This window comes from Muscardinus avellanarius (assembly GCF_963383645.1).
Source record: "Muscardinus avellanarius genome assembly, chromosome: 13".
In the NCBI taxonomy this organism is placed as follows: Eukaryota; Metazoa; Chordata; class Mammalia; order Rodentia; family Gliridae; genus Muscardinus; species Muscardinus avellanarius.
Window position 1 is genome coordinate 6,477,554 of NC_137799.1, and position 26,102 is coordinate 6,503,655.

Below are 26,102 nucleotides of genomic sequence, written 5' to 3' on the forward strand. Positions count from 1 at the left end.
GTGGCAAAAAGATCAGCGGAGGATACACAGGTGGAACCCAGAACCTTTTGGGTTTGGGCACTGAGGACTGAACCTACCTCTCAGCAACACGCCCGTCCCTTTTTTAATTGTTTATTTCAAAATACAGTTGCTGAGGCTGGCCTCAAACCTGTGATCCTCCTGTCTCCGCCTCCCAGGTGCCAGGATTACAGGCATGTGTCACCACGCCTGGCTGAAACGTGAGATTTTTAAGGCGGCGATAGATATTGCTCTGCATGGTAACTCGAGGTGGCACCTGTCACTATACACTTGTTCAAACTCACGGAATGCACAACACCAAGGTGGCGCCCATGGGTGGGGCTTTGGGTGGTGACAGTGCGTCTGTGTGATGCTGCACCACTCTGGGGAAGGGCGATGGCAGGGATGGGTAGGCTGCGCCCACGGCAGGGGAGGAGACGTGTGGGAAATCTTTTCATCTTCCACTCAGTTTTTTTGTTGTTGTTGTTTTGTTTTGTTTTGTAAAACCACTCTAAAAAAATTCTAGTCTAGCCGGGCGTGGTGGCGCACGCTTGTGACCCCCGCGCTCGGGAGGTGAGGACAGGAGGATCGCGTAGGTTCGAAGCCAGCTGCGCTGGCTTAAGAGACCCTGTTTCCAAAAATAAAAAAATAGGTCTGGGAGTATAGCCTGGATATAGAAGGGCTTCCAGGAACCCCAGTACCACCAAAAAATAATAATAATAATAAATAGGTCTGGGAGTGTATCCCGGAGGTAGAAGGGTTCCATCCCCAGTACCACCAATAAAATAAAATAAAATAAATTTAATTAAATAGAAAAGACTGTGGGTATAGTTCAGAGATAGAATGACCCTGGGTTCAGTCCCCAGTACCACAAAAAGGAAGAGGAGGAGGAGGAGGAGGAGGAGGAGGAGGAGGAGGAGGAGGAGGAGGAGGAGGAGGAGGAGGAAATTATTGACAGGTGGCACACACTTGTAATCCCAACACCTGGGAGGCTGAGGCAGGAGGATCACAGGTTCAAGACCAGCTTCAGCAATTTAGCGAGACCGTCAACAGCCTAGCAAGACCCAAATTTTCAAAATAAAAAATAAAAAAGGACCGGGGGAGTAGTTTGGAGATAGAATGCTAGTAGATTCAATCTCTAGGATTAAAAGAAATTTTTTTTTGCAAATAAAGAGAGAGATACAAAGAACATTTATAAATAATCCATAGAAAGGACACAGATAGCTTTACATACCGTGTATATATTCTCGTGTGTTATTTTCTCAGGTGCAAAAGCCAGAACGAAAATAGGAAATGAAAGGAATTTCAGTCCGATGAAGACGGAGACCAGGAGAGAGCGGCGGGGACTGGGAGGGCGAGGGGTGACAATGGAGGCTGGAGGAAGGACCGGGCTCAACTGGCGCCGCGGCCCTGCGCGAAGGCGCCCTGCCGGCGTCCGTGGGTCCCCGGGACTCTCGCTAGGATGTGCGATTACAACGCAGGCCTCAAAGGACGAAAGCACGGGGCGTGTGAGGACGTAAAGAGGAGCCTGCGGACCCCGCTGCCGTGTACACGCGGGGCTGTACACACACGCCGGCGGTACACGCCGAGCCTTCCATTTCCCACGGATTCAGCCAACCTCAGATGGAAAAAGGCGGGACACAATTGCACTAACCGATAGTGTGCGTTGTGTACGAGGTGTTTACGTCGTACTGGGCGCGCTCCGTCATCTAGAGAGCAGCTAAATTATTCATAATTTCCACGCACACGCTACGCCACTCTACGGAAAGAACCCGGGCGTCCTCGGAGTTTGCCGCCTGCGGGGCATCCTGGCGCTGGTGCCCGCGGACGCGGAGAAGCCGCCGTAGAGCGTGCGGCTGCCTGGGGAAACTCGCCCTGTCCTTGCCTCAAGGGGCTCACGGTCGATAGAAAAGATTTGACTTGGTTTTTGGGGGCTTTTTTTTTTGCTTATTGTGGTACAGGAGATCAGACCCAAAAGTGTTCTACCTCTGAGCTACACCACTGACCCTCTGTTTCCATTTTTTATTTTGCAATAGGGTCTTGCTAGATTATGTGGGTTTTTTTTGTTTTTGTTTTTGTTTTTGTTTTTGTTTTTGTTTTTGCGGGTCTGGGGATGAAACCCAGGGGCATTCGACCTCCAAGCTACACCCCCTGCCCTATTTTTATTGTTTATTTTGAAAATGGGTCTCACTGAGTTGCGGAGGGCCTCACTCAGTAGCTGAGGCTGTCCTCGAACCGCGATCCTCCGGTCTCAGCCTCCCGAATGCTGGGATGACAAGCGTGCGCCACCGCGCCCGGCGATTATGGGAGTTTTAAAAACACACCATCCCTAATCTCTACACAGTGAATACGTTTGTGGCACGCTCTTAAAATGGTCTACACCAAGCTGTCCCCTGTGCCCCACCCCGCCCCCACCGCCTTAGGGCCTCACCCTGGACCACCAGCTCCACGTCCCGGTGCTGAGCGCCGGCCACGTTGGTGAGCACGCAGCTGTACCTGCCCGCGTCCTCCTGCAGTGCGCGGTCAAGGTGGAGGCTGCCGTCGGCCCGGACCGAGTGCCGGCTGCCCGGTGGGAGCTACGGAGGGTGAGGGAGCACCGGCTTAGGCGGAGGGCCCCCCGGGAGCTGCACTGCCTGCCAGGACTGCAGGCCGCAAGGCTGGGCGCAGCCTGGCCCCCGGAGCCAGCCTCCAGAGCAGGGTGAAGGCCTGGGGAGGGACGTCATGCCCGGCCCCCAGGTGGCTCAGCGGGTTCTACTTTATTTGATTGGTCCCCACCAATCAAGCAGAGGCCCCGCCCCCGTCCTCCACCTCCCCAGGCACCTGTTGGGTCCGACCCCAGGCCTCAGCCTCCAGGGAGCCCCTCCCCACACTCCCAGGCCACAGCTGGAGAAGCGGCGGCAGGCAGCCTGCATCCCCCGGCCACACACCACGGCCACCAGCCAATGGGAAACAGGCGCCTGTTCCAGGCTCAACTGAATGAATGAATGAATGAATGAATGAATGAATGAAGTCACACCCGTGCTCACTGTGCCGGGGCTACCTGAAAGATAAAGTAGCCATATCCTTGGCCTCAAGAGGCTCACCGTTAATAAAAGAAGATTTGGTTTGGTTTGGTTTGTTTATTGTGGTACGGGGGATTGAACTCGGGCATTCTGCCTCTGAACTACACCTCCAACCCTATTTTCTTTTTTTATTTAGCGACAGGGTCTTGCTAGGTTGTTGAGGGCCTCACCAAATTGCTGAGGCTGGCCTCAAACCTGTGGTCTTCCTATCTCAGCCTCCCAAGTACTGGAATTACAGGTGTGCAGCATCATACCGGCGGCACACCCAGACCTTTAATTTTTTTTTTTTTTCAATTTTGAAACGGTCTCGCTAAATTGCTGAGGCCATTCTTGAACCTGCAATCCTCCAATCTCGGCCTCCCGAGTACTGGGGGTCAGAGGTGTGCACTACCTCGCCCAGCAGGAGGAAGGTTTTAAAAGTAGCCGTAGACCACACTTCTCACACTAGGCTGCACGCTGAGACGCCTGGGAGTTGTTTGTTTTATCCTGGGGCCGGGCTTAGGGATGTTTCCCCTCTGAACTACACCCTCAGCCCCCTTTTTTGCGCGGCACTGGGGACTGAAGCTAGGGGCAGCCTACCTCTGAGCTACACCCACAAACCCCCGGGCCTGTTTAGTTTTTGTTCGGAAACAAAGTCCTGCTAGGTCGCTGAGATTCTCTGCTTGCTGAGGCTGTCCTCGGGCCTCTGATCCTCCGGTCTCAGCCTCCCAAAGACTGACAGGCGTGCGCCACCACACCCAGCTCTGTTGTTTACGTTGAAACACATCCCAGTTGCCAATACTGGCCTCAAGCTTGCGGATCTCCCAGCTCAGCCTCCCGAGGACTGGAATTACAAGCGTGCGCCACCACACTCGGCCATAGGGACTTTTTAAAATAACTATGGAATTTGAAATAAAAACTTAAATAACACTGACATGGTTTCTATTCCAGAGGCTCTAATTTACTTGATGAAGTTGATCTAAGCACCAGGATATTTAAAAACTCCCCAAGTTGGAAACCACGATTAGCGCACACAGAACGAGCCCCTTGAGCCGGGAAGGGCAGCAAAGAATTGGGGAGGATGTGGCACTTAACCTGGGACACGGAGCAGTGTCACGAAATGTGTTCTGGAAAGAACAGGAGGTTAAATATTTCAGGCCTTAGGGTCTGTCTCAACTCTCGATTCTACAGAAGCAGCCAGAGACCAATCCTACATGGGTGAGCGTGACTGTATTTCAATAAAACTTTATTTAGAAAAGGCAGGCCGAGGGCCGGACGTGGTCAGCAGGCTGCGTCTCAGAAGTCTCGTGGGCCACGAGGTCAGGCAGGCCCGAACTGAAGCTCGGCTTAGCCTCTTACTAGCTATGTGATCTTGGCCAAGAGACTAAACCTCTCTGGGACTCAGTTTCTCTATCTGTACAATAGGAAAATGATAGATTTGCCTCCCCAGTTAGGTGTGAGGGACGGAGATAATATAAGTGCGGGTTTGTGCTGCCCTGGGCAGGCCGGCTGCCATTCCTGAAGGACAGGACGGCGATGCCAGCCACAGCCCCCGGGAAGGCGTTCCTGTGGGAACTCGGGGGCCGAGCACACAGGTGGCAGAGCCAGGGTCTCCCTGGGGCCAGGGACTCGTCCGGCCTGGTGGAAAAGTAGGAAATAGTTCAAATGGGCCATGGATGTTGGGTGTGGTGGTGCACACCTATAACCCCAGTACTTGGGAGGCTGAGACAAGAGGATTGCAGGTTTGAGGCCAGCCTCAGCAATGTAGCAGGACTCGCAGCAACATAGCAAGGCCCTGTTTCAAAATAAAAACTAAAAAGGGGCTGGAGTATGGCTGGAAGGTAGAATGGCCTTGGGTTCAATTCCCAGTAATCACCCCAAAAGTGGGGGGAGTCAAGGAGGCCGGAGCAGGCCCGGCCAGCGGGGGCCGCTGGACCCTGCTGAGCTGGTGGCCAGCTGCTTTGGGCTGTTCTGCCATCCTGGGTAGGGACACAAAGCCAGGACCAGAGAAACGCAGCTGCGCCATCTCTGCCCCCCGGGCGCCCCCGCTGGCTGCCCCTGTGGGTCCTTGAAGTGAATATGGGGGGCGAGGGCACCCCTTTGGCCTCAAGGACACAGGAAGCCCTGGTGTGTCCGAGGACAGGGCAGAGGAGTCGAGGAAAAGGCAGAGTCGACGGGCAGGGCGGCCGGAGAAAGCGCGGCGGTCTAAGAGGCCGTGTGATAAAGCGGCCACGGTGCGCCCGGCCGTGTCCTGGTGCCGACGGTGGACACGGAGCCACGGGACGCGTCGCCACCCCGGGGCCATCAGGAAAGAGGCGATACGGGCTTGCGTCTAGGCCACCCCTAAACCCCTGCCGCTGAGCCAGGGGGCAGCGGCCATGACGGCATGCCCGGTCATCGACAGGACCTCAGAGGGGAACACGTGCTGTCGGCACGTTATCAGAGAAGGTTCAGGAATAAGGCCGGGAAGAAGGGGAGGAGGGAAGAGGACGTTTTAGAATGGGGGGCCGAGGTGCGGATGTGACAGTCTCCTCCCTGTCTCGGGTGCCAGCCCTCAGCCCCCAGAGCACCGAGCTCCCAGCACTCACGGGCCGGCCGGCCTTGAGCCAGCGCCTCTCGGGGAGGGGCCTCCCGGCCAGGAGGACGCAAGGCAGGGACACAGGCTGCCCCTCCAGGACCCGGACGACGGAGGCGCTGCTGGCGATCTGAGGGGGGGCTGCGGGGAGAGGAGAGAGTGACCCCCATGAGTGGGCAGCTGGGCGGCGGAGGCCCAGCCCTCTCCTCCTCCCGGGAGCAGGTAGGTGGGTCAGGATGGAGGCCATCATCCCGGGACGCTGCCAGGAAGCAGGGATAGATGCTCCCCTTGGACGCATCCATCCCAGGGGACAAGGTGGCCAGAGGGGCCTCCTGGGGTGCCCACAGCCTGCCCACCCTCGACCCTCAGATCCCCCCGCGAACCGTGTCCAGTGACGATGAGCCGGGTCTCCGCCTGGACCTTCCCAAAGACGTTTTGGGCTTCACAGACATATGGCGCCTGGTCTTCCAGGGTCACACCTGAGGAGAGGAGAGAGGCCCGGCCGCTGGGGCTCGCCCGGGCTGCAGCCCCTGGAGGCAGACAGAGCCCTGGGATAGCCTGGTCCCATGGGGTTCTGGGGCAGGGCTGGGGTGTCAGAGAGGAGAGGGACGGGGACACAGCTGGACCTCGGAAAGGTGAGCCGCCTCACTGCTTGTCCAGAGAATGGGGCGGAGCTGATCGGTGCCCCTGACCGTGATTGGGAGAATCGGTGAGACGGTGCCAAGGTAAGCCAGCCCTGGGTAGTGAGGGCGGTGGCCGTGCCCAGGATCATAAGATGGCAGGGCAATGGCTGGCATCCATGGAGCACCTCGCAGTTCAGCAAGGGCACTCGGCCCCTTGGGCATACTACCCTCGACCAGTCCTGCCGGGGGCCAGTGCCCAAGGTCGATTTTATCACATCATAATTACGACCAGTTAAGACTCAGCCAGCGTCACTGAATCACGGTCAGTCTGACCCATGGGCAGCGCTGGGGCTCAAGGTCCCGCTCCCGGCCCCCGCCCACCCCGCCCAGCCCCGGTCTCGTACTTTCCAGGAATAGCACTCCTGAATCCCGCTGTCCGGTCCTGCTGCCCTGCCTGGGCCCCAGGGGCTGGCCGTCTCCACGATGCCAGGTGACTTTCGGGGGCGGCCGGCCGGTGGCCCGGCACGCCAGGAGGGCGCTCCTGCCCAGGTCCACAGTGACGTCCTGAGGAAGCTCCGCCAGGCGGGGCGCATCTGCGGGGAGGCAAGTCTGCGGGAGGCCCCTGGAGCTGGGCCCCAGAAACCGTCCCCTCCTCCCCTCTCAAAACTGGCGTTCACCGGCCTCCGGGAGGGGCTTGTTGCTGAGTCTGATGGGGATACTGCTGATGAAGGGGGGAGCTTCCCAGGACCCCTCCAACTGGCCTCCCCAGGTCACAGGGGCCCCTTCCAGAAGGCGATCCTGCTGGCCTGGGCCAGGCTGTCCGGTACCAGTAGGACAGGCCAGAGAGCACTGTCCCTCCTCGGCGTTTCCACGGCCCCGCCCACTTTGCAGCACCCCCAGGCAGACCCCCTCCAGGACTCCAGATCACCTGTACCCTTCTCTACATTTTCTTGTTTGCTGAGCTTTTTGGAATCAGCATGTAATACGCCACAAACTTAAAACCTTTTATTTTTTTTTTTTTTTCGGTACTAGGAATGGAACCCAGGGGCATTGTACTTCCAAGCTACACCCCCAGCCCCATTTTTTAGTCTTTTTATTTTGTGAAACAAGGTCCCACTGAGTTACAAAGGGCCTCGCTAAGTAGCTGAGAGTGCCCGCAAACCGCGATCGTCCAGTCTCCTCCTCCCAAATGCTGGGATTACAAGCGCGCGCCTCCACGCCTGGCTTTAAAACCTCCTTTTTATAAATAACTTGGCCTTATACTTTACAGCCCAACACGGAACACTTGACAACATAACAGGGCGTATTAATAATTACATCAGGGCGCGGGCCTGCACAAGGACCATCCGAGGTCCTCTGATCTATAAAAAATAATTCAAACAATACACGAGGGATGGAAATTTCCTCAATTCTTACTCCACACACCCCAATCCCACGCCTCCTCCAGGGAAAAGAATATTTAATAGTTTGTGGTATTAAGCAAACGTCTAAGTGATGCTTTACTTTTATAATCAGCTGGGGGGGGGGAATCAAGTGGTTTCCCCAAAACAGACCCCGGAGATCCTGTCCTTCCCGGCAGGAGCATCCAGCCCCCGGCGCCCGCCCTGTCCTGAGCCCTGGGCGCTGTACCCGCCCCCTGTCCCCAGGCCTCCAGCGGGGCGGTTCCAGGTCTCTCCTTTACCCACGGAGGAGCAGCCACCTCTCTGTTCTTGCCGATTCTCTCCAGAAATCTCCCCGGCCCAAACCATGACATCAAGTTTGCCTCCTGGCGCTGGGAAAGAGGGACGTTCCAGAGAGAACCTTGGAAAAGTGCTGGGACCTCAGACACCGCCCTGGGGCCAGGCAGCCACCAGAGCGCAGAACCAGAGGGCTGTGCTTGGTCTCGCCCAGACAGGGTCGCTGTCCTGTGGGGCCCTGGCCCTGGCGTTTGCCCCCCACCCATCCCTACTCAGGGCAGCCTGCTTGTGTGGAGCCTGGCACACACCAAAGACAGAATAGCTCACCAAAGATCCTAGCCAGGGCCAGGGCAGGAGGGTCTGGCCATCTCAAAGGATTCCCGGTCCTCTCTTGGGTCCCTGGGCAGCCTGGGCCTCTGCCTCCCCCGCCCATGCACCCCAGGCCTCCGCCACACCCCGGGCCACGCTGCCAGCCACGCCTTTCCCCAGTCCAGCCCTCCCGCTGAGCACCCCCGCAGATGCACACGTGTGCCATCCGCAAGGGGCAGCCGACTTGGCCCTGGTCCTCTCTCAGCACCCATGCCCCCTCATGCATCCTGTCCACTTCCCGCCTGGTTCAGCCATGGCGGGCATCCCCTGGCCGCTGTGCCCTACCCCACGCCCAGCTCACCCTGTGGAAACAGGAGGGACGTCCCAGGGCCCAGCAACCTCCCAGAGAGACCCTCAGGGACTTAGTAAGACCCCGCATCAAAATAAAAAATTAAAAAATAGGGCTGGGGGTGCGCCTTGGAGGTAGAGCACTCCTGGGTTCAATCCCCAGCACAAGAGAAGGGAGAAGAGAGGTTTGGTCACCCAGCTGGCCAGCCATGCCCCTCCTGCCTCCCTTCCCTGGGATTTTCCAGAAAGAAAAGCCCCCATGGGTCCTAAGGGCCACGGTAAAGTCACAACCACACAGCTGCTGGCACCTCTGCCACCTTCTGGGTCCCCAGAGCGAGGGACACTGGCCTGGAAGCCCAAGGCCTGGGCAGGGCCGCCATGCTGCCCCACTGGGCTCCCGTGGGTGAGGCCCGTCTGGGGCTCTGTCCCCTCTGGAAAGAGGTAACTTTATTTTCACCCTTAAGTCCCAGGGTGCCTGATTATTCATGGCAGCCCTGAGGGGCCAGCCTGGGCTTGATGTGGCAGGAGGAGGGAACGGCCTCAGGCCCCAGACAGCGCGGCTGGCCTGCACCACCCGGAGGCCCGGAGATGGAGGAACAGACACCCGCCGCTGGCTCACAGTCCTCCCACACACACATCCTACAACCGGGCCTGAAGCCCCGCCTAGGATGACTGTCATGGCCTCTGCCTTCATAAGGGAATATTAAAAACTATATTTTACAACCATCTCGGTACAAAAACAAATGCTATTCTAGATTCTTTATTCACTATTCATTTTTTCTTGAGATTTTATTATTTATATTATTAGTGTGTGTGTGTGTGTGTGTGTGTGTGTGTGTGTGTGTGTGTGTTGACTGAGGATTAAACCCAGGGTGTTCTACCTCTGAACTATACTCCCAGCCCTACTTTATCTTTAGTTTGGAGACAAGGTCTCCCTAAATCGCTGAGGTCCCGAGACATGACTCAAAAGTGCCCTGCCCGGCTGGGGGTGAGGCTCAGCTGCCCAGAGGTTGCCTCATACAGGAGTCCCTGGTCCCTGCTTAGCACCAGGAGGGAGGGAGGGAGGGAGGGAGGGAAGAAGGGAATATCTTGCAGGAACGCAGGTGCTTGTTCTCAAAAGTGGGGAGGAAGCCAGGCATGGTGGTGCCCGCTTGTAATCCCAGTATCCGGGAGGCTGAGACAGGAGGATCACGGTTCACAGCCAGCCTCAGCTACTTAGTGAGGCCCTTTGCAACTCAACGAGACCCTGTTTCAAAATAAAGAATAAAAAATAGGGCAGGGGGTGTCACTCGGAGGTAGAAAGCCCCTGAGCTCCATCCCCAGAAAGCCCCTGGGCTCCATCCCCAGTACCATAAATAAAAGAAAGGAGGCTTCTTCCTTCGAGCCCCAAACACCACCAGGAAGCCCACTCTTGGCTGGACAGCAGGCAGTGGGCATGGGGCCACCTGTTCTCAGTGTCTGCCAGGCTGGCCAGGAAGGCCACAGCTGCCCCCATATGGGCAGGAAATTTGACTTCCCCCCACCATGTCAGGGGGCTCACCCCAGACCCACAACTGCTGGGCCATTCTCCACTGCCGCCCCAAGCTTGGGCCCTGAGGTGCCAGCTGTCTCTGCCCTCTGCCCTTGCCAGGGGTCTCAGAGCCAACAGCCAACAGGCAAAAGAACAGCGCCAGGGGGGCATGTAACTCGGGCCCCTAAGAAGAAAAGAAGCTCTGCTGAAAGGAAATCAGATGTGGAGCCTGGACGGCCGCCGGAGCCGTGCCAGGTGCGCGCTCCCCAGACCCCCTCTGCCCACCCAGAACGTCCAGCTAGTGCCAGTGACAGCGGCTTCCCCGGGCCCTCTCGCCTCTCGCTCCCGGCTCAGGGCCGGGCTCACCCTGCTGGGCAGCGCCAAGACCACGGCCAGGGGTCAAAGACCCAGAGCCTGGGCTGGGCTCCCGGCTCGGCCTTGCCAGCTGGGCATTACTGGGCAAGCGATGAACCCTCTCTGCGCTTCGCTCCCCCTCTGTAAAGGGGGTAAAGAAGGCCCCACCTCCAAGGATAGCAAATGCAAGCCGCTTAGAGCTGGCAGCTCCTGAGGTTCTGCACCCCTCCCCGATCCAGGACCCCAGCTCGCAGTGGGGAGGGTCTGGTTTTCCTTTCTCAAACTACCCACTGTGTCCCAGGATGAAGCCCAAGCCCCCGCAGCTCCTCAGGCCAGAAGTGACTCGTAACAGGTGCCTCGGTCCTGGTTCCCCTCCCCCAGCTGTGCCTCCCCCTGCCCAGCTCTCTCCACCCTCTGCGCTGCCCTGAGACTCCCGCACCTGTCTCTCCCGCCACAGCTGTGGCAAAACCTCATGGCCCATCTGTCTCAGACCAGTGTGCCCGGGAGCTGTGCCCACGGCTCCCAAGCAAGTCCCAGTGCTCAGAACCCAGACGCAGAGCTTGGACACCATGGAGAACACAGTCCAGGCCAGGCCCGGCCTGAAGGATCCAGCTCCCCATCTGCAGAGGGCCTTCACCCCTCTGTCACTTGGGTGATCACTGTAGGATGACACTGGTTTCATCCCCAGCACCAGTGAGGACAGCGGTCTGGTCAGCCCATAAGACAGGTGGGAAAACCAAGGCTGCAGGGCCCGCCCAAAGCACGCAGGTGGTGGTGGATATGGGACTGGAATTCGGGCCTCGGCCGGAGCCCGAACCAAACTCCACGATGCCCCAGAAACCACAGCCCCTGGGTCCACGCCCTGGGGCTCCTCCCAGGCTGCCCTACGGTGGGCCTGTGTCACTAGCCGAAGATGGCAGATGTGGCCTGTCACCTCTGAGGGCTGGTGATGAGGGCCATGCTCCATCCGCAGTTCTCCTTCTTTCTCTCCCTCCCTCTCTCCCTCCCCCAACTCACTTGCTCTGGGGGGAACCGTGATATGAAAAGCTTTCTGGGGAAGCCAACATGGCATGGGACGGGGCGCCCACCAGCAGCCCACAAGTGACCTTGGAATAGAGGGCCCAGCCCTCGTCCCACCTCGTGAAGACAATGACCAACCCTGAACCAAAGTCACGCCCAGGTTCCCAGCCCTCAGCCTGCGTGATAACAAACGCATTGTTCAAGCCACAAAACTTTGGGGCTATTTGTTACGCAGCTGCACCGTCTCCCTCCAACACCCCGTGCGCTATGGATCCCCAATGCAAATTCCAAAGCGGCAGGGTCCCCTCCCTGCCTGGAGGCAGGGCAGGGGCTGGTTGGGGTGGGCAGGGGCTGAGGATCAAGCGTTCACTCACATCCAACTTCCAGCTGGATTTCTGCAGAGGCGTCACCCAACTCGTTGACAGCTCGGCAGGTGTAGACGCCCGCGTCCCTCTCCTGAGCCACCGGGATCCGCAGTGTGCCCGAGCTGGAGCCCTCGGGGGCCAGAATCATCTCCAGACCCCCTGGACCACGGATGGAAGAGCATCAGCAGGGGCCCTTGGTTGCCATGGCGACGGGGTCCTGGGCTCTAGGCCACCGGACCCCGGGGTCCTGAGTCTCCACGGGCTGACAGGGGTGGGCACAGGCAGATTCCCCCCAAAATCAGTCCTGCAGGGGGGCTTGGGTGCTCACGTTGAGTGTGATCTCTTTACGATCATTTTCACGCAGTGAAACTCCACACCCCTTAGACGCACGCTCCCCAGCCGCCCCCGGCCCTTGGCAGACGCTTTCTCTGTCTCTCTGAACTTGACTGCTCCCGGGGCCTCGGGGCCTCGTCTGAGTAACATGCACAGGGAAGGGAGAGGGAGAGGCAGGGCCCAGAGAAAAGCACCCAAGTGCTGGGTGCGTGTGTGTCCCTACGACTCTGAACCCCCTTTACGATGCACAAGTCACAATGCCCCAATAAAAGCATATTTAAAAATGGAAGCCTGTTATGGCTGAGTTTCAGGGGCTGGCTCGTCTTGGCATAGTGCCCTCACAGTTCATCCGTGTCATGGAAGGTGCCAGAATCTCATTCCTTCTTAAGGCTGAAGAATACGCCATTAAAAGGCCCCTGAGCCCCCATTTATAAAGGTCAGGTTGAAATCACAAAGAACACAGAGCTAAGAGCCCGCAGCCTCTGCCACCCACCGGCCTGGCCCGGACGCCACATCCTGAGCTCCCGCCACGGCCTGTGGGCCTTGTAGAGAGTTGGGGCTCTGCAGCGACCCCAGCCCGCAGCTCAAAGCGTGGGGCCCAGGGCAAGGGCCAGATGGGGACCCTGCTGGCCTTGAGCAGGGCCTGGCGCCTGGCCCAGCAGCAGCTCCACCCTCAGAACCCGGAGTGGCTCCTCCGTCCTCCACTGTCACCCTGTCGCCCGCACCGCGGACACCGAGCCTGGCCCGGGCGCTGGCTTGTCCTAACCCCTCACTCACTCGTACAGGGACCTGGGTGATCCTCACACCACCAACCGCTGTCGACTCTCCCCATTTCCCAAGCGGGAAACTGAGGCTCGGAAGTGCTGAGCCCTTTGGCCAAGGTCACCAAGGTGGGGGCAGAATTCAAGTCTGGGAGACGCAGGGCGGCTTCTCGCTCCTGTCGACTTGGTGGCCACCGGGTGGGGTTGGGGGTGGAACCTCTGGTCTCCCAGGCCCCCATTTAGAGCCTCTCGCCCACCTGCAACCCAGGGTCCCCTCCCCATCAACACACCTCGATACCAGATGACCCGGGGTGGGGGAGCCCCGGATGCCTCACACGCCAGCACAGCTTCCTCCCCGGCCGCAGCCAGCACCACGGCGTTCAGGGCAGAGATGGACGGGGCATCTGTGTGAAGGAGAAGCGGACCTAGGATGAATGTCCCGGGGGAGGCTTCCCACGGCTGGGGGGCTCCCCTCCCCATCTGCTGCCGGTCCACTCCACCACAGCCTCCTTGTGGCCCTGAAGCAGCCTGCGCTACCCCTGCACCCCAGGGGTCCTCCGCCCTCCCTGGACCCCTGCCTGGAACGCCATTCCCATCGGTGGCCCCATGGCGAGGGTCCCCTTACAGGAGGTCTTGGCCTCTCCCCCCCTCCCCCCGCCGCAGGCCGCCCCCACATCACCCACTCTGGGTGGCGCCTTCGAGTTTCAGGGGACAGGGACTTGGGCTCGCAGCGGCAGCCCCCTGGCCTCGCACACTGCGGGTGCTCCGTGACCGTGACCTGCCCGAGTACCTGTGTAATAGAGGGTGACCGTCTCCTCGTCCCTGCCGACCTCATTAGCCGCCTGGCAGCTGTAATTCCCAGCATCCTCGGGGGCTAGCCTCTGGATGATCAGGGTGCCCTGGGCATCCACTCGGACCCTAGAGTCGTGTCAGAAAAGCACAGCGGGTCACACAGGCGGCAGCTCCAGTCATCACAAGTAGTAAAGACAGTCACATCACTGAAGCACCGTGCTACGCTGACAACCCGCTCTGCACTTTATATACGCCTTGCTTTCCCTTTAAAGTCATGAAGCTCAGAGAGGGAAGGCGACTTGCCCAGGCTCACACAGCCTGAAGGGAAGAGGCAGGATGGGAGAACAGGTCCGCTGGAGTCTGGAGCCTGCAGTCCTGTCCCCCCGCCCCGTGCCAGCCCCGGGGCACTGTGCCTGGGCCCTTACCTGCCGTCCTCCTGCAGGGCGAGGCCCTCACGGCTCCAGGAGATGTGAGGTGGGGGGTACCCCGAGGCCGAGCAGCTGACCTTCACCTCCATGCCCTGGGAGAGGCGCTGAGACGTGGTGTCAATGCTGACCTCCGGGGCCTCTGTGGTCAAACAGTGGACAGGTGGGGGAGAGCCCATCAGAACTGCCCAGGTGCCCGGTCCAGGCTCATTCCCCTTCCACGCCCACAGAGGGCAAGACAGAGGAAGCCAAGACTGGAGAGGCCTGGATCCCCGGCAGCTTTCCTGGGAACGGGGGCGATCAGGCAGTGGCCAAGCACACCCCCAGTGCCCAGCACGGGAGCCTCATGCCCCAGAGCCCCACTCTGGCCCAGCACCACGGAAGGCCTCAGACATTAGACAGCCCGGAGGACCTGCGCCCCTCCCACACCCACAGCAGACATAACTAATAGATCTCCTTCCTACAGCGCCTCGATAACTAATAGATCTCCTTCCTACAGCGTCTCGACGGGCCTCTGAATCCCGCTCAACAGACTCTGAGCAAGAGTTGCTAGCACAAGAAAGAACACTTGTCCAGTTGCCTGTTTTTATGCTTAAAGAAATAGCCCCTAAGAGGGGGGAATCCAGCCCAGGTCCTTAAACTCCCAGAGGGACGCTCTTTCTGCTGCCCTTTGACCTCTGAACTTCACGTGGCTCCAGTATTCAGTTCCTGCCCCACATCCTGGGGTAGCGGGAGGGTAGGCAGCCGAGGGACCCACTGGCATGGGGAAAGAACAAGGCACGGTGAGGCTGGCTGGGCGACGGCAGTAGGTATTTAGGTTAGACGTTAGGATGAACTTCCCAACGGCAAGAACCGCTAGGCTCTGGCAAGGGGGCTACGGAATCCTTTCTGTAAAGGTTTGACGCACATTGAAAGGTCCACTGTTGCCCAGAGATGAGGTCTGAGCAGAGGAAGGTCTGGTGGGGTCCAACGCCAGGTATGTTGTGGGACAGGAGGACAGCCACGGCGGAAAGGAGCCTCACCTCGCACCAGGAGCCAGATGGATGCTCTTGTGACCCCGTTGGCGTTGCTGGCCACGCACTGGTACCGCCCACCGTCGCTGGGCATGACACTGCTGACCTCCAGGGACAGGTCGGCCCGCTGGGCGACTCGGCCCGTCGAGGGCAACAAGACTCTCCAGTCCCGAACCCAAGTCAGGTTGTAGGAGGCCTCGCCCAGGACTTGGCAGGACAGGATGGCGGTCTCCCCAGGGGACACGGTCACGTTGAAGGCTGGGGCCAGCTGTGGCGGGGGTTCTGCAGGGACAGGATCACAGGAAGCGTGGAGGGGCTGAGGCGGGGACTTGGGTCCCCTGTGCCTGGGGCACATCGGCCAGCAGAGCTCTTAGCCTAGCTGGGCACAGCAGCGTACACCAGTGATCCCAGTACTTGGGAGGCTGAATCAGGAGGATCACAGGTTCCAGGAAAGCCTCAGCAACCTAGAGAGACCCTCCGTGACTTAGTGAGACTGTTCCAAAATAAAATAATAAAAGCTGGGCATGGTGGCACACACTTGTAATCCCAGGACTTGGGAGGCTGAGACAGGAGGATTGTAGGTTCGCGGACAGCCTCGGCTACTTAGTGAGGCCCCTTGCAACTCAGGGAAATGCTGTTTCAAAATAAAGAATTAAAAAATAGGGCTGGGGGTGTAGCTAGGAGAAAGAAAAGAAAAGAAAAGAAAAGAAAAGAAAAGAAAAGAAAAGAAAAGAAAAGAAGGAAGAGCCTTAGCTACTTAGGTCTTTTGCAACTCAGTGAGACCCTGTTTCAAAAAATAAAGAATAGGCCGGGTGTGGTAGCGCACGCTTGTAATCCCCCCCCCAAAAAAAGAATAAAATATAGGGCTGGGGGTGGAGCTCGGAGGTAGAACACCCCTGAATTTTATCCCAGTACTGCAAAAATATAAAAAAAATTAGGGCTGGGGGTATAGCTCAGAAATAGAATGACCCCGGGTTCAACCTCCCGTACCAGAAGAAAAACAAATAAATAGCTTCTAGCTGGCATGTGCTGGCCATGCCCACGCTACGCCCCAGGGGAGGGCTCCCGCACGCCGCCATCCGCCCCCCAGGGCTCTTTGGCACACGCGTGCTTTCCAAACAGCTGAGCACGTGACAAGCCTACGATATCCTCACACCCTCGAGCCGATAATTCCACCCAGGGTTGCAATGCTGGGAAGCGCCAGGCAGCAGAAAGCGCAACGTGCTCAGACCCGCCAGTGCCCACAGCAGGGCGGGTTCCAGCAGCCAGATTTTAGAAATAAGGCCACAGCCGGCACGCCGGCGCAGGCCCATCATCCCAGTGCTTGGGAGATTGAGATGGGAGGGTTGCAGGTTATCCTCAGCAATCTGACAAAACCCTTAGCCATTTAGCAAGAACCGGTTTCAAAATAAAAAATAAAAAGGGCTGGGGGTATAGCTTGGAGGTAGAATGGCCCTAGGTTCCATTTCCAGTACAGGAAGAAGAAGAAGAAGGAGAAGGAGAAGGAGAAGGAGAAGGAGAAGGAGAAGAAGAAGAAGAAGAAGAAGAAGAAGAAGAAGAAGAAGAAGAAGAAGAAGAAGAAGAAGAAGAAGAAAGAAAAGAAAGAAAGCAGGCCAATTTTATTTCTGGATGGTCCATGGTATCTCTGCCCCTCCTGGGCTCCACGGTGCTGCCTTGGTAGGGACCGGGAGGTATTAGAGGGTGGACCTGCTAGAGGGACAGTGGCGTCTGAAAGGGGCCGGGGGTGGCTGAGCCCCATCAGCCAGAACAGGAAGTCAAGGCTGGGACGGAGGCTGAGCGGGGCAGGCGGGGCAGGTGCCCTCCCTCCAACAGACCTGCAGGCCCGCGCTGGGTGACATGGTCCAAAGGGACGACGGCGATGGCGGCCACGCTCTGGGTGAGGACAGTTTCCAGCCGCCAGCTAGCTGGTCCCCTCCCCAGGTTAGAGACTGTGGGAGGAACTCCCAAGGGAAAGGCTGGGGGAGAGGGCGGCCGGGGCACGCAGGGGCCCTGAGGGACAGACCTGTGATGAGAATCTGGGCCGTGGCCCGTCCGGTCCCAGACCTGCTGACCGCTGAGCACTCGTACGTGCCCTCCTCTGCCTTGGAGGCCCGGGGGATCTCCCAGCTGCTGTTCCCTGACTCCCTAGGGAGAAGAGCAGGAGGCACAGTCACACTGACCCCTCGGCATCTCCCAGCCCCCCCGGCCCTCAGGACCTCGGCCCCTGACCCCCCCTGGCACTCCGTGAGGAGAGGCAGCGGCAAGGACAGGCAATCTCCTCCGGGGGCTGTGCGGCTTTCAGGAAGTCCCTCCCCTCTCTGATTTTGGACTCCCACCCATAAGGGCCTGGGACGTCCCTCCTGCCCTGACCGTAGCTGGGCCCCACGTGGGTTGAGTTTTCCAAGAGCCCAGGAAGGTCTCCTTTGGTTGGGCTGATGGCGGGAGTCCCCGGGAACCCACTCTCCCAGCCAGCCGTCCTGCAGGTCTCCAGGCTGGGCTGTCCAGAAAGACCAGACCGCCGAGACCAAGTGGCAGGGGCCGGTCAGCCGGCTCCGACGCTCACCGGAAGTGCCTCTCCTCGCCCAGCTGGGCTCCGTCTCGCAGCAGCTGCAGCCGGAAGGGCAGGGGGCTGTACACAGAGCAGGAGACCAGCAGGGGCTGGCGCAGGTAGCCGTGGATCCTGGGGGGCATGCTGACCAGGGGGGCACCTGCGGGCAAGGACCGGCATTCAGAGCGACTCCTGTTAACCCCCGGAAGCCAGCCCTGGCCTCACCAGTGATGGAGACACCGGCTGTCCCAGGAGCTAGAATGGCGGCCGGGATCCAGTTCCTGGTCCACCACTCAGCAGCCACCAGATTCAACACCTGACCTCCGGACTCAGTTCCTGCCTGTGCAACATGGGGCGATTGTGGCATTGTGGGAGGAGTTGGTTAGAAGGGGCGCCGGGGAATCACTTGGCATTGTATCACCACGTGGCCCCGGAGCTCCCCCAAAGAGAACTGGGGTGGCTTTCCACCCGGGGGCCAGCCCCCATCCACTCCACACCCGCCTCGACCTCAGAGCGGGGACCAGTTCTGAGGTCTGATGCTACGCTACCCAGACCCGCTCGGGCTCCTGGGGGCCAGGTAGGGCGCCTCTGCCTGGAGGGCCAGCCTTGCCCGGATTTGTCAGAGGAAAAGATTTTTGCATTTAAAAATAAGCCCAGTTGGGAAGTGGCTGTGAATGCAGAATTCACACGCATTCTTTGAGATAAGACAAGACTTCAATGAAATCTCACGGCTCATGATGAGCCCCTGGGGCCCCGTCCAGACACCACCGCCCCCTCGCCTGACCCTGGCCTTTGGGGTGACACAGTCTCTCTCCTCGGCTATTGGGATCGCTGCCATGGGTAAGTGTGAGAAACCCCGCTGGAGGGGCGGCAGCGGCCCGTGGGCACTGGTGGTTCCAGGCACGCGCTCAGCCCTCCAACTGTCCTCTTCCCAGAGAGCCTCTCCAAGGGTGAGACAATGCGCCAGACCTCCGCGGAGCGCAGGCTGGGGGTGCGGAGGCGGCGGGTGACTCATACTCCAGGCTGCCTGCCATGTCCCTGGGGAGAGGGCCGCTGGGCCATCAGCAGCATCCTGGCCCTGCGTGCGCAGCCCCAGACACCTCCCAGGCTGGGAGCCTCTGCCAGCCAGCTCAGCTACTCGTCCATGAGCTGAGGGGGCCCAGAGACCCCGGCCCACCCCTCCCCCCAAACCCAGAGCTGCCTACACCAAGGCCAATTCACAGCCCCCAGACCTGGAAGGTGGGGTGCAGAGAAGACACCCAATCATAACTCTCCTACCCCCACTTTCTTCTAAAGCTGAGATGGAGACCAGATCCCAGAGCTCAACTCCAAACCCCCAGATCCCCGGGAAAGAACAAGGGAGACCAGGCTGTGCCTCCCCTGCTGAAATCCCTTCTGGAAGTTTCTCCTTGAAGCTGTACAGGCCCAGGGGAGAGGGGCCCGGGAGCTACAGCAAGAACGGAGAGGCTGGGAAGCCTGGATCCTGGGAGAAGAGGCCCCCAGGTGCCCCGTGCAGGTCCTGGCTCCATCCCACCACGGGCGCCAGGCACCATGGCTGCCCTGGAAAGCTGGGGGTGCTGCCCCACCCTCTGGAAGGTTCCCACCTGCACAGCGAGACCCCGGGGACACACAGGAAACCAGCCCAGAGCCCCACACGTGGGGACCAGCGCAGCACAAGAGGATAAGGTGACCGGCTCCTTCTGTGTCATGACAGTAATGGCAGCTCCCAGGGTCCTGAGCATGGCCCTCGCCCAGGCCTTCCCTACGGAGCCCTCAGAACAGCCCTGGGAGGGCTGGCCTCAGTCCCCGCCTCTCTAAAGTGGGGGCACAATTCAGAATTCACAGAGGTAGGTGGCAGTGGCCTCCCAGCACCTCTTTGGGGGGTTCCTCAGGGAGTGGCAGCGCCCCTGCCCACTTGAAAATGTGGGCGCACCTCACAATGGCTGCGAGCACGCAGAGAGCCAGTGGATGCCAAGTGTTTAGCTCAGAAATGGCTGAGGGAGAGTGCTCAAAATGGTGACTAGAATTAGCATTCTTGTGTGTTTGGTCATCATAGTGTGTGGTTACATCAGAGCAAACACCCAGGTCTGCCCCATCCCTGTGTCTACGGTGCCAGCACCACAGCTGACACAGAGGAGACTCGGGATGAAGGATGGATGGATGGATGATGGATGGGTGGATGGATGATGGATGGATGATGGATGGGTGGATGGATGATAGATGGATGATGTATGGATGATGGATGGGTGGATGGGTGGATGGATGATGGATGGATGATGGATGGGTGGATGGATGATGGATGGGTGGATGGATGATGGATGGATGATGGATGGGTGGATGGATGGGTGGATGGATGATGGATGGATGATGGATGGGTGGATGGATGATGGATGGATGATGGATGGGTGGATGGATGATGGATGGATGATGGATGGGTGGATGGATGATGGATGGATGATGGATGGGTGGATGGATGGGTGGATGGATGATGGATGGATGATGGATGGGTGGATGGATGATGGATGGATGATGGATGGGTGGATGGATGATGGATGGATGATGGATGGGTGGATGGATGATGGATGGATGATGGATGGGTGGATGGATGGGTGGATGGATGATGGATGGATGATGGATGGGTGGATGGATGATGGATGGATGATGGATGGGTGGATGGATGATGGATGGATGATGGATGGGTGGATGGATGATGGATGGATGATGGATGGGTGGATGGATGGGTGGATGGATGATGGATGGATGATGGATGGGTGGATGGATGATGGATGGATGATGGATGGGTGGATGGATGATGGATGGATGATGGATGGGTGGATGGATGATGGATGGATGATGGATAGATGATGGATGGGTGGATGGATGATGGATGGATGATGGATGGGTGGATGGATGATGGATGGATGATGGATGGGTGGATGGATGATGGATGGATGATGGATGGGTGGATGGATGGGTGGATGGATGATGGATGGATGATGGATGGGTGGATGGATGATGGATGGATGATGGATGGGTGGATGGATGATGGATGGATGATGGATGGGTGGATGGATGATGGATGGATGATGGATGGGTGGATGGATGATGGATGGATGATGGATGGGTGGATGGATGATGGATGGATGATGGATGGGTGGATGGATGATGGATGGATGATGGATGGGTGGATGGATGGGTGGATGGATGATGGATGGATGATGGATGGGTGGATGGATGATGGATGGATGATGGATGGGTGGATGGATGATGGATGGATGATGGATGGGTGGATGGATGGGTGGATGGATGATGGATGGATGATGGATGGGTGGATGGATGGATGATGGATGGGTGGATGGATGATGGATGGATGATGGATGGGTGGATGGATGATGGATGGATGATGGATAGATGATGGATGGGTGGATGGATGATGGATGGATGATGGATGGGTGGATGGATGATGGATGGATGATGGATGGGTGGATGGATGGGTGGATGGATGATGGATGGATGATGGATGGGTGGATGGATGATGGATGGATGATGGATGGGTGGATGGATGATGGATGGATGATGGATGGGTGGATGGATGATGGATGGATGATGGATAGATGATGGATGGGTGGATGGATGATGGATGGATGATGGATGGGTGGATGGATGATGGATGGATGATGGATGGGTGGATGGGTGGATAAGTGGATGAATGGGTGACTCTATTCCAAATCTTCTAGCCAAGAGGCAGATCTGACGCATCTTGGTATTTAGCATAACACCTTGCAGGAGAAGGCTGTTCACAGAAACTCAATGACAAACGTTTTCTAAACTAACTGAGAAGAGGAAGGCATCCAGGAAGGAGTGGGACTCTGAGTGAGCCAGAGAGCTGGGGGGCAAGAGAGCCGACCACTCACCTGGGGCCACCCCGCTGTAGGAAACTCCAGAGACTCGGAGGAGGGCGTTTCCTTCATGATCCTTGCCCTTCACCTTGAGGTAGAAGCGCTCCCGGGGAGCACGGAAGGGCGGCCCGCCCCACAGCTGGTGGGCAGATCCATTGGAGAGGAGCTGCGTGGGCACGGTGAGGAGGGGCTGGCCCGAGCGGTGAGCGAGCTCCACTGAGTCGAGGTGGCCGGGTGCCTGCAGGCCAGTCGAGTTGATCACCAGGGAAATGGGCACCCCTGTGGGGGAGGAGGGCAGGGACGCCGGCGTCTGGGTGGGGTTCATGGTCCCCTCCGAGCGAGGACTCTTGGACCCCAACTCAGGCACCCAGCTGTGTGGCCATTCTTCCTCTGCTCCCCACCTGCCCCTGTGCAACTCATGCTGGAGAGAGGGAGAGGGACACCCTGGCCTTGCTGCTGTCCGTGGTCCTGAAATGCCACCGGCTATCCTGCCCGCGTTTCTCTCTGCATCCCCTCCTCCGCAGACTTAGACCTTCTGGAATAGAACTGGAAAGGACATATCTCTTGCCCCTACACCATTAACTATGGAGTCGGCCGTCGTCATGCAGGCTACAGGGAACGGCCTCAGATAAAGTGGCCTACTAGTCACTGGCTCAGCGTCTCCGACTTGCCCAACCTTCTCCCCTTGCTTAGCCCGCCCCCTCTGTCTCTATCTCTCTGTGCGTCTCTGTCTATGCCTCTCTCTCCCTCTCCCTCCCTCCCTCTTTTCTCTCTTCTCTTTCTCTCTCTCTCTCTCTGTATATGTGTGTTTCTGGGGATTAAACTCAGGGTTCTTCTCTTTCTCTCTCTCTCTGTATATGTGTGTTTCTGGGGATTAATCTCAGGGTTCTTCTATCTCTGAACTACATCCCCAGCCTTTTTTATTTTAAAACAGGGTCTCACTAAGTTGCTGAAGGCCTTCCCAAGTTGCTGAGGGAGGCCTCAAACCTGCAATCTTCCTATTTCAGCCTCCCAAGTACTGGAATTACAGGCATGCGCCACTACACCTGGCTTGTTTTTCTACCTTGATGGGAATGTGGTACTTTCTGCACCATCTCAGAAGATGCAGAGCTGGGCTGAGGTTTCAGAATCGCCATGGCTGATTTGAGAACTTCAGTCAAGTCTCCTTTTTTGGACAGTTGTCATCAACTGGGGCCTTCTGTGTGGTTGGTGTGCCCATGGGATGCCTTATTATTTTTTTTTCAACTGAACTATCTGCAGAGGGCATATAAGAATCTAGAAGTCCTGACTCCTTTGAAAAGTCGAGCAGGTCAACACTGGACCCATTTCCCCATCACAGCAGTCAACCAATGGCGTATGGAGGCTGCTCCTTGCCCCAGATATCACTGTCCAGTTGACACCCACTGTCCAGTTAGCCACAGGCTCCCCAGCGTCTTAACGCCCCCAGCTCTGAGCCACGTGCCGATCACTACTTAGCCTTTGCAACTGCTCTGCTGTTTCTTTTCTTTTAGAAAATGGCTTAGCCAGGCGTGGTGGCGCACGCTTGTAATCCCCACGCTTGGGAGGCTGAGACAGGAGGATCACGCTGGTTCGGAGCCAGCCTCACTGGCTTAAGAGACCCTGTTTCCACATAAAAAAAAGTAAAAAATAGGTCTGGGAGTGTAGCCCGTGAGAGTGTATCCTGGAGGTAGAAGGGCTTCCAGGAACCCCAGTACCACCAAAAAAAAAAAAAAGAAAGAAAGAAAGAAAGAAAGAAAGAAAGAAAGAAAGAAAGAAAAGAAAATGGCTTGCATCCATATCTATTGAAAGCAGATACCCAAGGGGAGGCTTGGGTGGCTTCCATCCCCACCTCTAGTGGGGACGGGCCCTGAGGATGGGTATTTTTGAGTCCCCGTGCTAGCCCTGCATTTAGGATTTCCACTCTCTCCTGTATTCAGAGGAGGGGCTCCATTTCCCTGCATCCCCCACTAAAACTGGAAAATCAAGGACAAAAGGAAGGATCTTCTCCCTCCTCTCTGCCCACATTTCCCGCTGGTCCTGGCATGGAGACCGTGTAGAGCTGACAAGAGCTACCAACGCCAGGGAGAAGACGCAGACCTGAAGCTCGCCCGCGCGTCCGGCACGCGCCACGTCGGGTCTCCCGCCACTGTTCCACAGCGGTCTAACCTGCTCCAGGTCTGCCCCCAGCAGAATCCTCTGAATGGCCCCTTGGCAAGGGACTGTATTTTCTAAACTAAACGTTGGGAGCCCTGATCTGGCCACCAGATAGTTGTTTTTTTTTTTCTGGCACAGAGCTCAGCAGCCTGAGCCAGGAGCCGCCCCATCACCCCCGGGCCGGGGCTTCTGCGTGTGGGTCTATATGGCACCCACGGGCATCCTCCGACCCCAGTGGGGGGGCTTCTGATCAGGAAACCATGTCTTCACCTCAGTGTCCCCCAGGCTATTCCAGCCTCCACCAGCCCTGGGGGTCTCCAGATGTCACTAGGACAGTCCCTCCTTTGGAGTAAGACTGTTTCCATTTTGGTAAGCCTCCAAGAAGGGTGAACCCGGACACCCACTCAGAAAGAGGACAACAGGAGGGTCCTGGAGGCCTCTGGTGGCTGGGAGATGCTGTAAAAACAAGCGTTACCATGTCTCCTAGGCTGGGCTGAGGGGAGGTTGCTTCTCTGATAAACTGGCTGGGCTCAGTTTACACCCCACTGTCTGGGAGAACGGCCCAGGATCATCTTGGGGGGCCCGCACGTGGCCAGGCCTGGCCCCAGCCTCCCGCCACTTCCCGAAGCCACGCCCCAGCTCTTGAGGGGACAGCTGAGCGGCGCCCCCAGGGGCCAGGACAGGTACCTTGCAAGGGCCACTCGATGGTGTGATTCAGGTCCAAGGAGGGCTGCGTGGAGAAGCCGGCTCGGAAGTTGATGTTGCTGATGCCCGTGATTCGCACTGAATGGCGGCCACTGCTATAGACCTAGCGCGGGTCCCGGGGGGCGTCACCAGAGCGTCTGACCGCAGCACCCTGGCTCCAGGGCGGGAGGCCACCAACCCACCCCTGACAGCAGCTACCTTTCCCCTGCCTGTGCAGACAGGTGGGCCACTTACTGCTCCAATGGCAGGAGCAGACACCCCAGCTCACCCCGCCCCCAGCCTCACTCCAGTAACTGGTCTGACTTCCAGCTCTCCCCGATGCTTGTGGCCGGGTCTGTCCCCTGCAGTCTAACTCCCTGCCCGCCTGCCCTGTCAGTGCTATAGCTCCCAGCTCAACAGAGCTCTGTTCAAAAATGTAGGTAGTCAATGCTGCCCCTTACCGTCAGCGCCTACCTACCCCGATGCCCAGAATCCAGTAGGTGCCCAGTGAATGTCTGTGCAAACAGTGGCAGCTCATGCCCATCTGAGACAGCAGCCTGCTCCATCCCAGGATGCTCCGCCAGGGCCCGAGCCCGCCCCCTGCCCTGGGCCTGGCTCTCAGCACCTTGCACGTTACAGTAGGTCCCCTGCCCGCCCTGCCCCTCTAAGCCCCACCCCACACACTCAAATTCACCCTTGCTGCTTGTAACTTTCCTCACGGGACAGACCTCGGAGCCACAGGCAGCCTGGCCATCCACTCTGAACACTGAAGTCGCTTCCCCAAGTCGGTCTTAGATGTAACCAAAGTCACCCCAAACCATTCTACTTCCTCTGACTGGAGCAACACAGAACGCTCCTGCTCCGTTCTTGACCCTGTGTCAACCTCTCTGCCCGCACCCGAGCTCCCCAGAGAGGCAAGAGGGAGACCGCAGTGGCTCCGGGGAGCTGGTCTCCTCCGTCCCGGGAACCCAGGTCCGTACCTTGATGGCCCACAGCCCAGGGTGCTCGGGCTTGAAGGCCACGACCTTGGCCGAGTCCGGAATGTTGAGGAGAATGTTGAGGCCCTCGTCCTTCTGGAGTATCCTCCCTGCGGAAGCCCCGCGTGCTGCTCAGCCCCACAAGCCCAATCGCCAGGGGCTCCAGCCCATTCCAGGAGCCCCCGGCCCACCAAATACCAGCCTCAGCCTTCCCCAAAATGGAGATCAGCCCCCAGGGACACCCTCCGTTCCCTCGGGGACCCCCATCCTTATTCCTGGAGCCTTGCATCTGAACACCTGGTCACCCCAGGCTCTTTCTTTGTCCCAGACTAGATTTCCAGCTCAGCTGTAGGTCCAAGGAGGGGGCCACGACAGGGGTGCCCCTACCCAATGGGTCCCGGACTTCGATCTCTGGCCCTGGCCCACTCAGCGAGATGGTGACCTCCTTCAGGCTGGGGTCAAAAGGGATTTTCCAGGTGTGCTCGCCTTCCTCCTCGTGGTCTGTGGACAGCAGGTGCACCTTGGAGGCCTGGATCGCCGACTCCACCCACTTCAGCACCTGGGAGGAAGGGTGAGAAGCCGATGCCGCCAGGTGCTCAGGTCTGGCTCACCGGAGGCAGGTCCCTGGCCAGCCGCCGGCCGTATGTAGACACTGGTCCCCACCCCCTCATGGGTTTCAGGCGGCATCCAAGGTGTCC

General features: G+C 58.2%; 1 protein-coding gene across 1 annotated transcript in view; it reads right to left on the reverse strand.

The window, feature by feature from the left end:
* HMCN2 (hemicentin 2) overlaps positions 1-26,102 on the reverse strand; it is a gene marked incomplete at both ends in the record, with an annotated part of 138,910 nt that overhangs the window by 83,023 nt on the left and 29,785 nt on the right. The window contains 15 exons of the mRNA XM_080708870.1: positions 2,429-2,573; positions 5,627-5,754; positions 5,997-6,092; positions 6,641-6,829; positions 11,828-11,977; positions 13,203-13,316; positions 13,703-13,830; positions 14,130-14,271; positions 15,152-15,424; positions 17,166-17,287; positions 17,706-17,850; positions 21,605-21,868; positions 24,431-24,551; positions 25,408-25,514; positions 25,792-25,963. Of these exons, the coding sequence (XP_080564996.1) occupies positions 2,429-2,573; positions 5,627-5,754; positions 5,997-6,092; positions 6,641-6,829; positions 11,828-11,977; positions 13,203-13,316; positions 13,703-13,830; positions 14,130-14,271; positions 15,152-15,424; positions 17,166-17,287; positions 17,706-17,850; positions 21,605-21,868; positions 24,431-24,551; positions 25,408-25,514; positions 25,792-25,963 (2,296 nt within the window). The remainder of the gene's footprint in view (positions 1-2,428; positions 2,574-5,626; positions 5,755-5,996; positions 6,093-6,640; positions 6,830-11,827; positions 11,978-13,202; positions 13,317-13,702; positions 13,831-14,129; positions 14,272-15,151; positions 15,425-17,165; positions 17,288-17,705; positions 17,851-21,604; positions 21,869-24,430; positions 24,552-25,407; positions 25,515-25,791; positions 25,964-26,102) is intronic.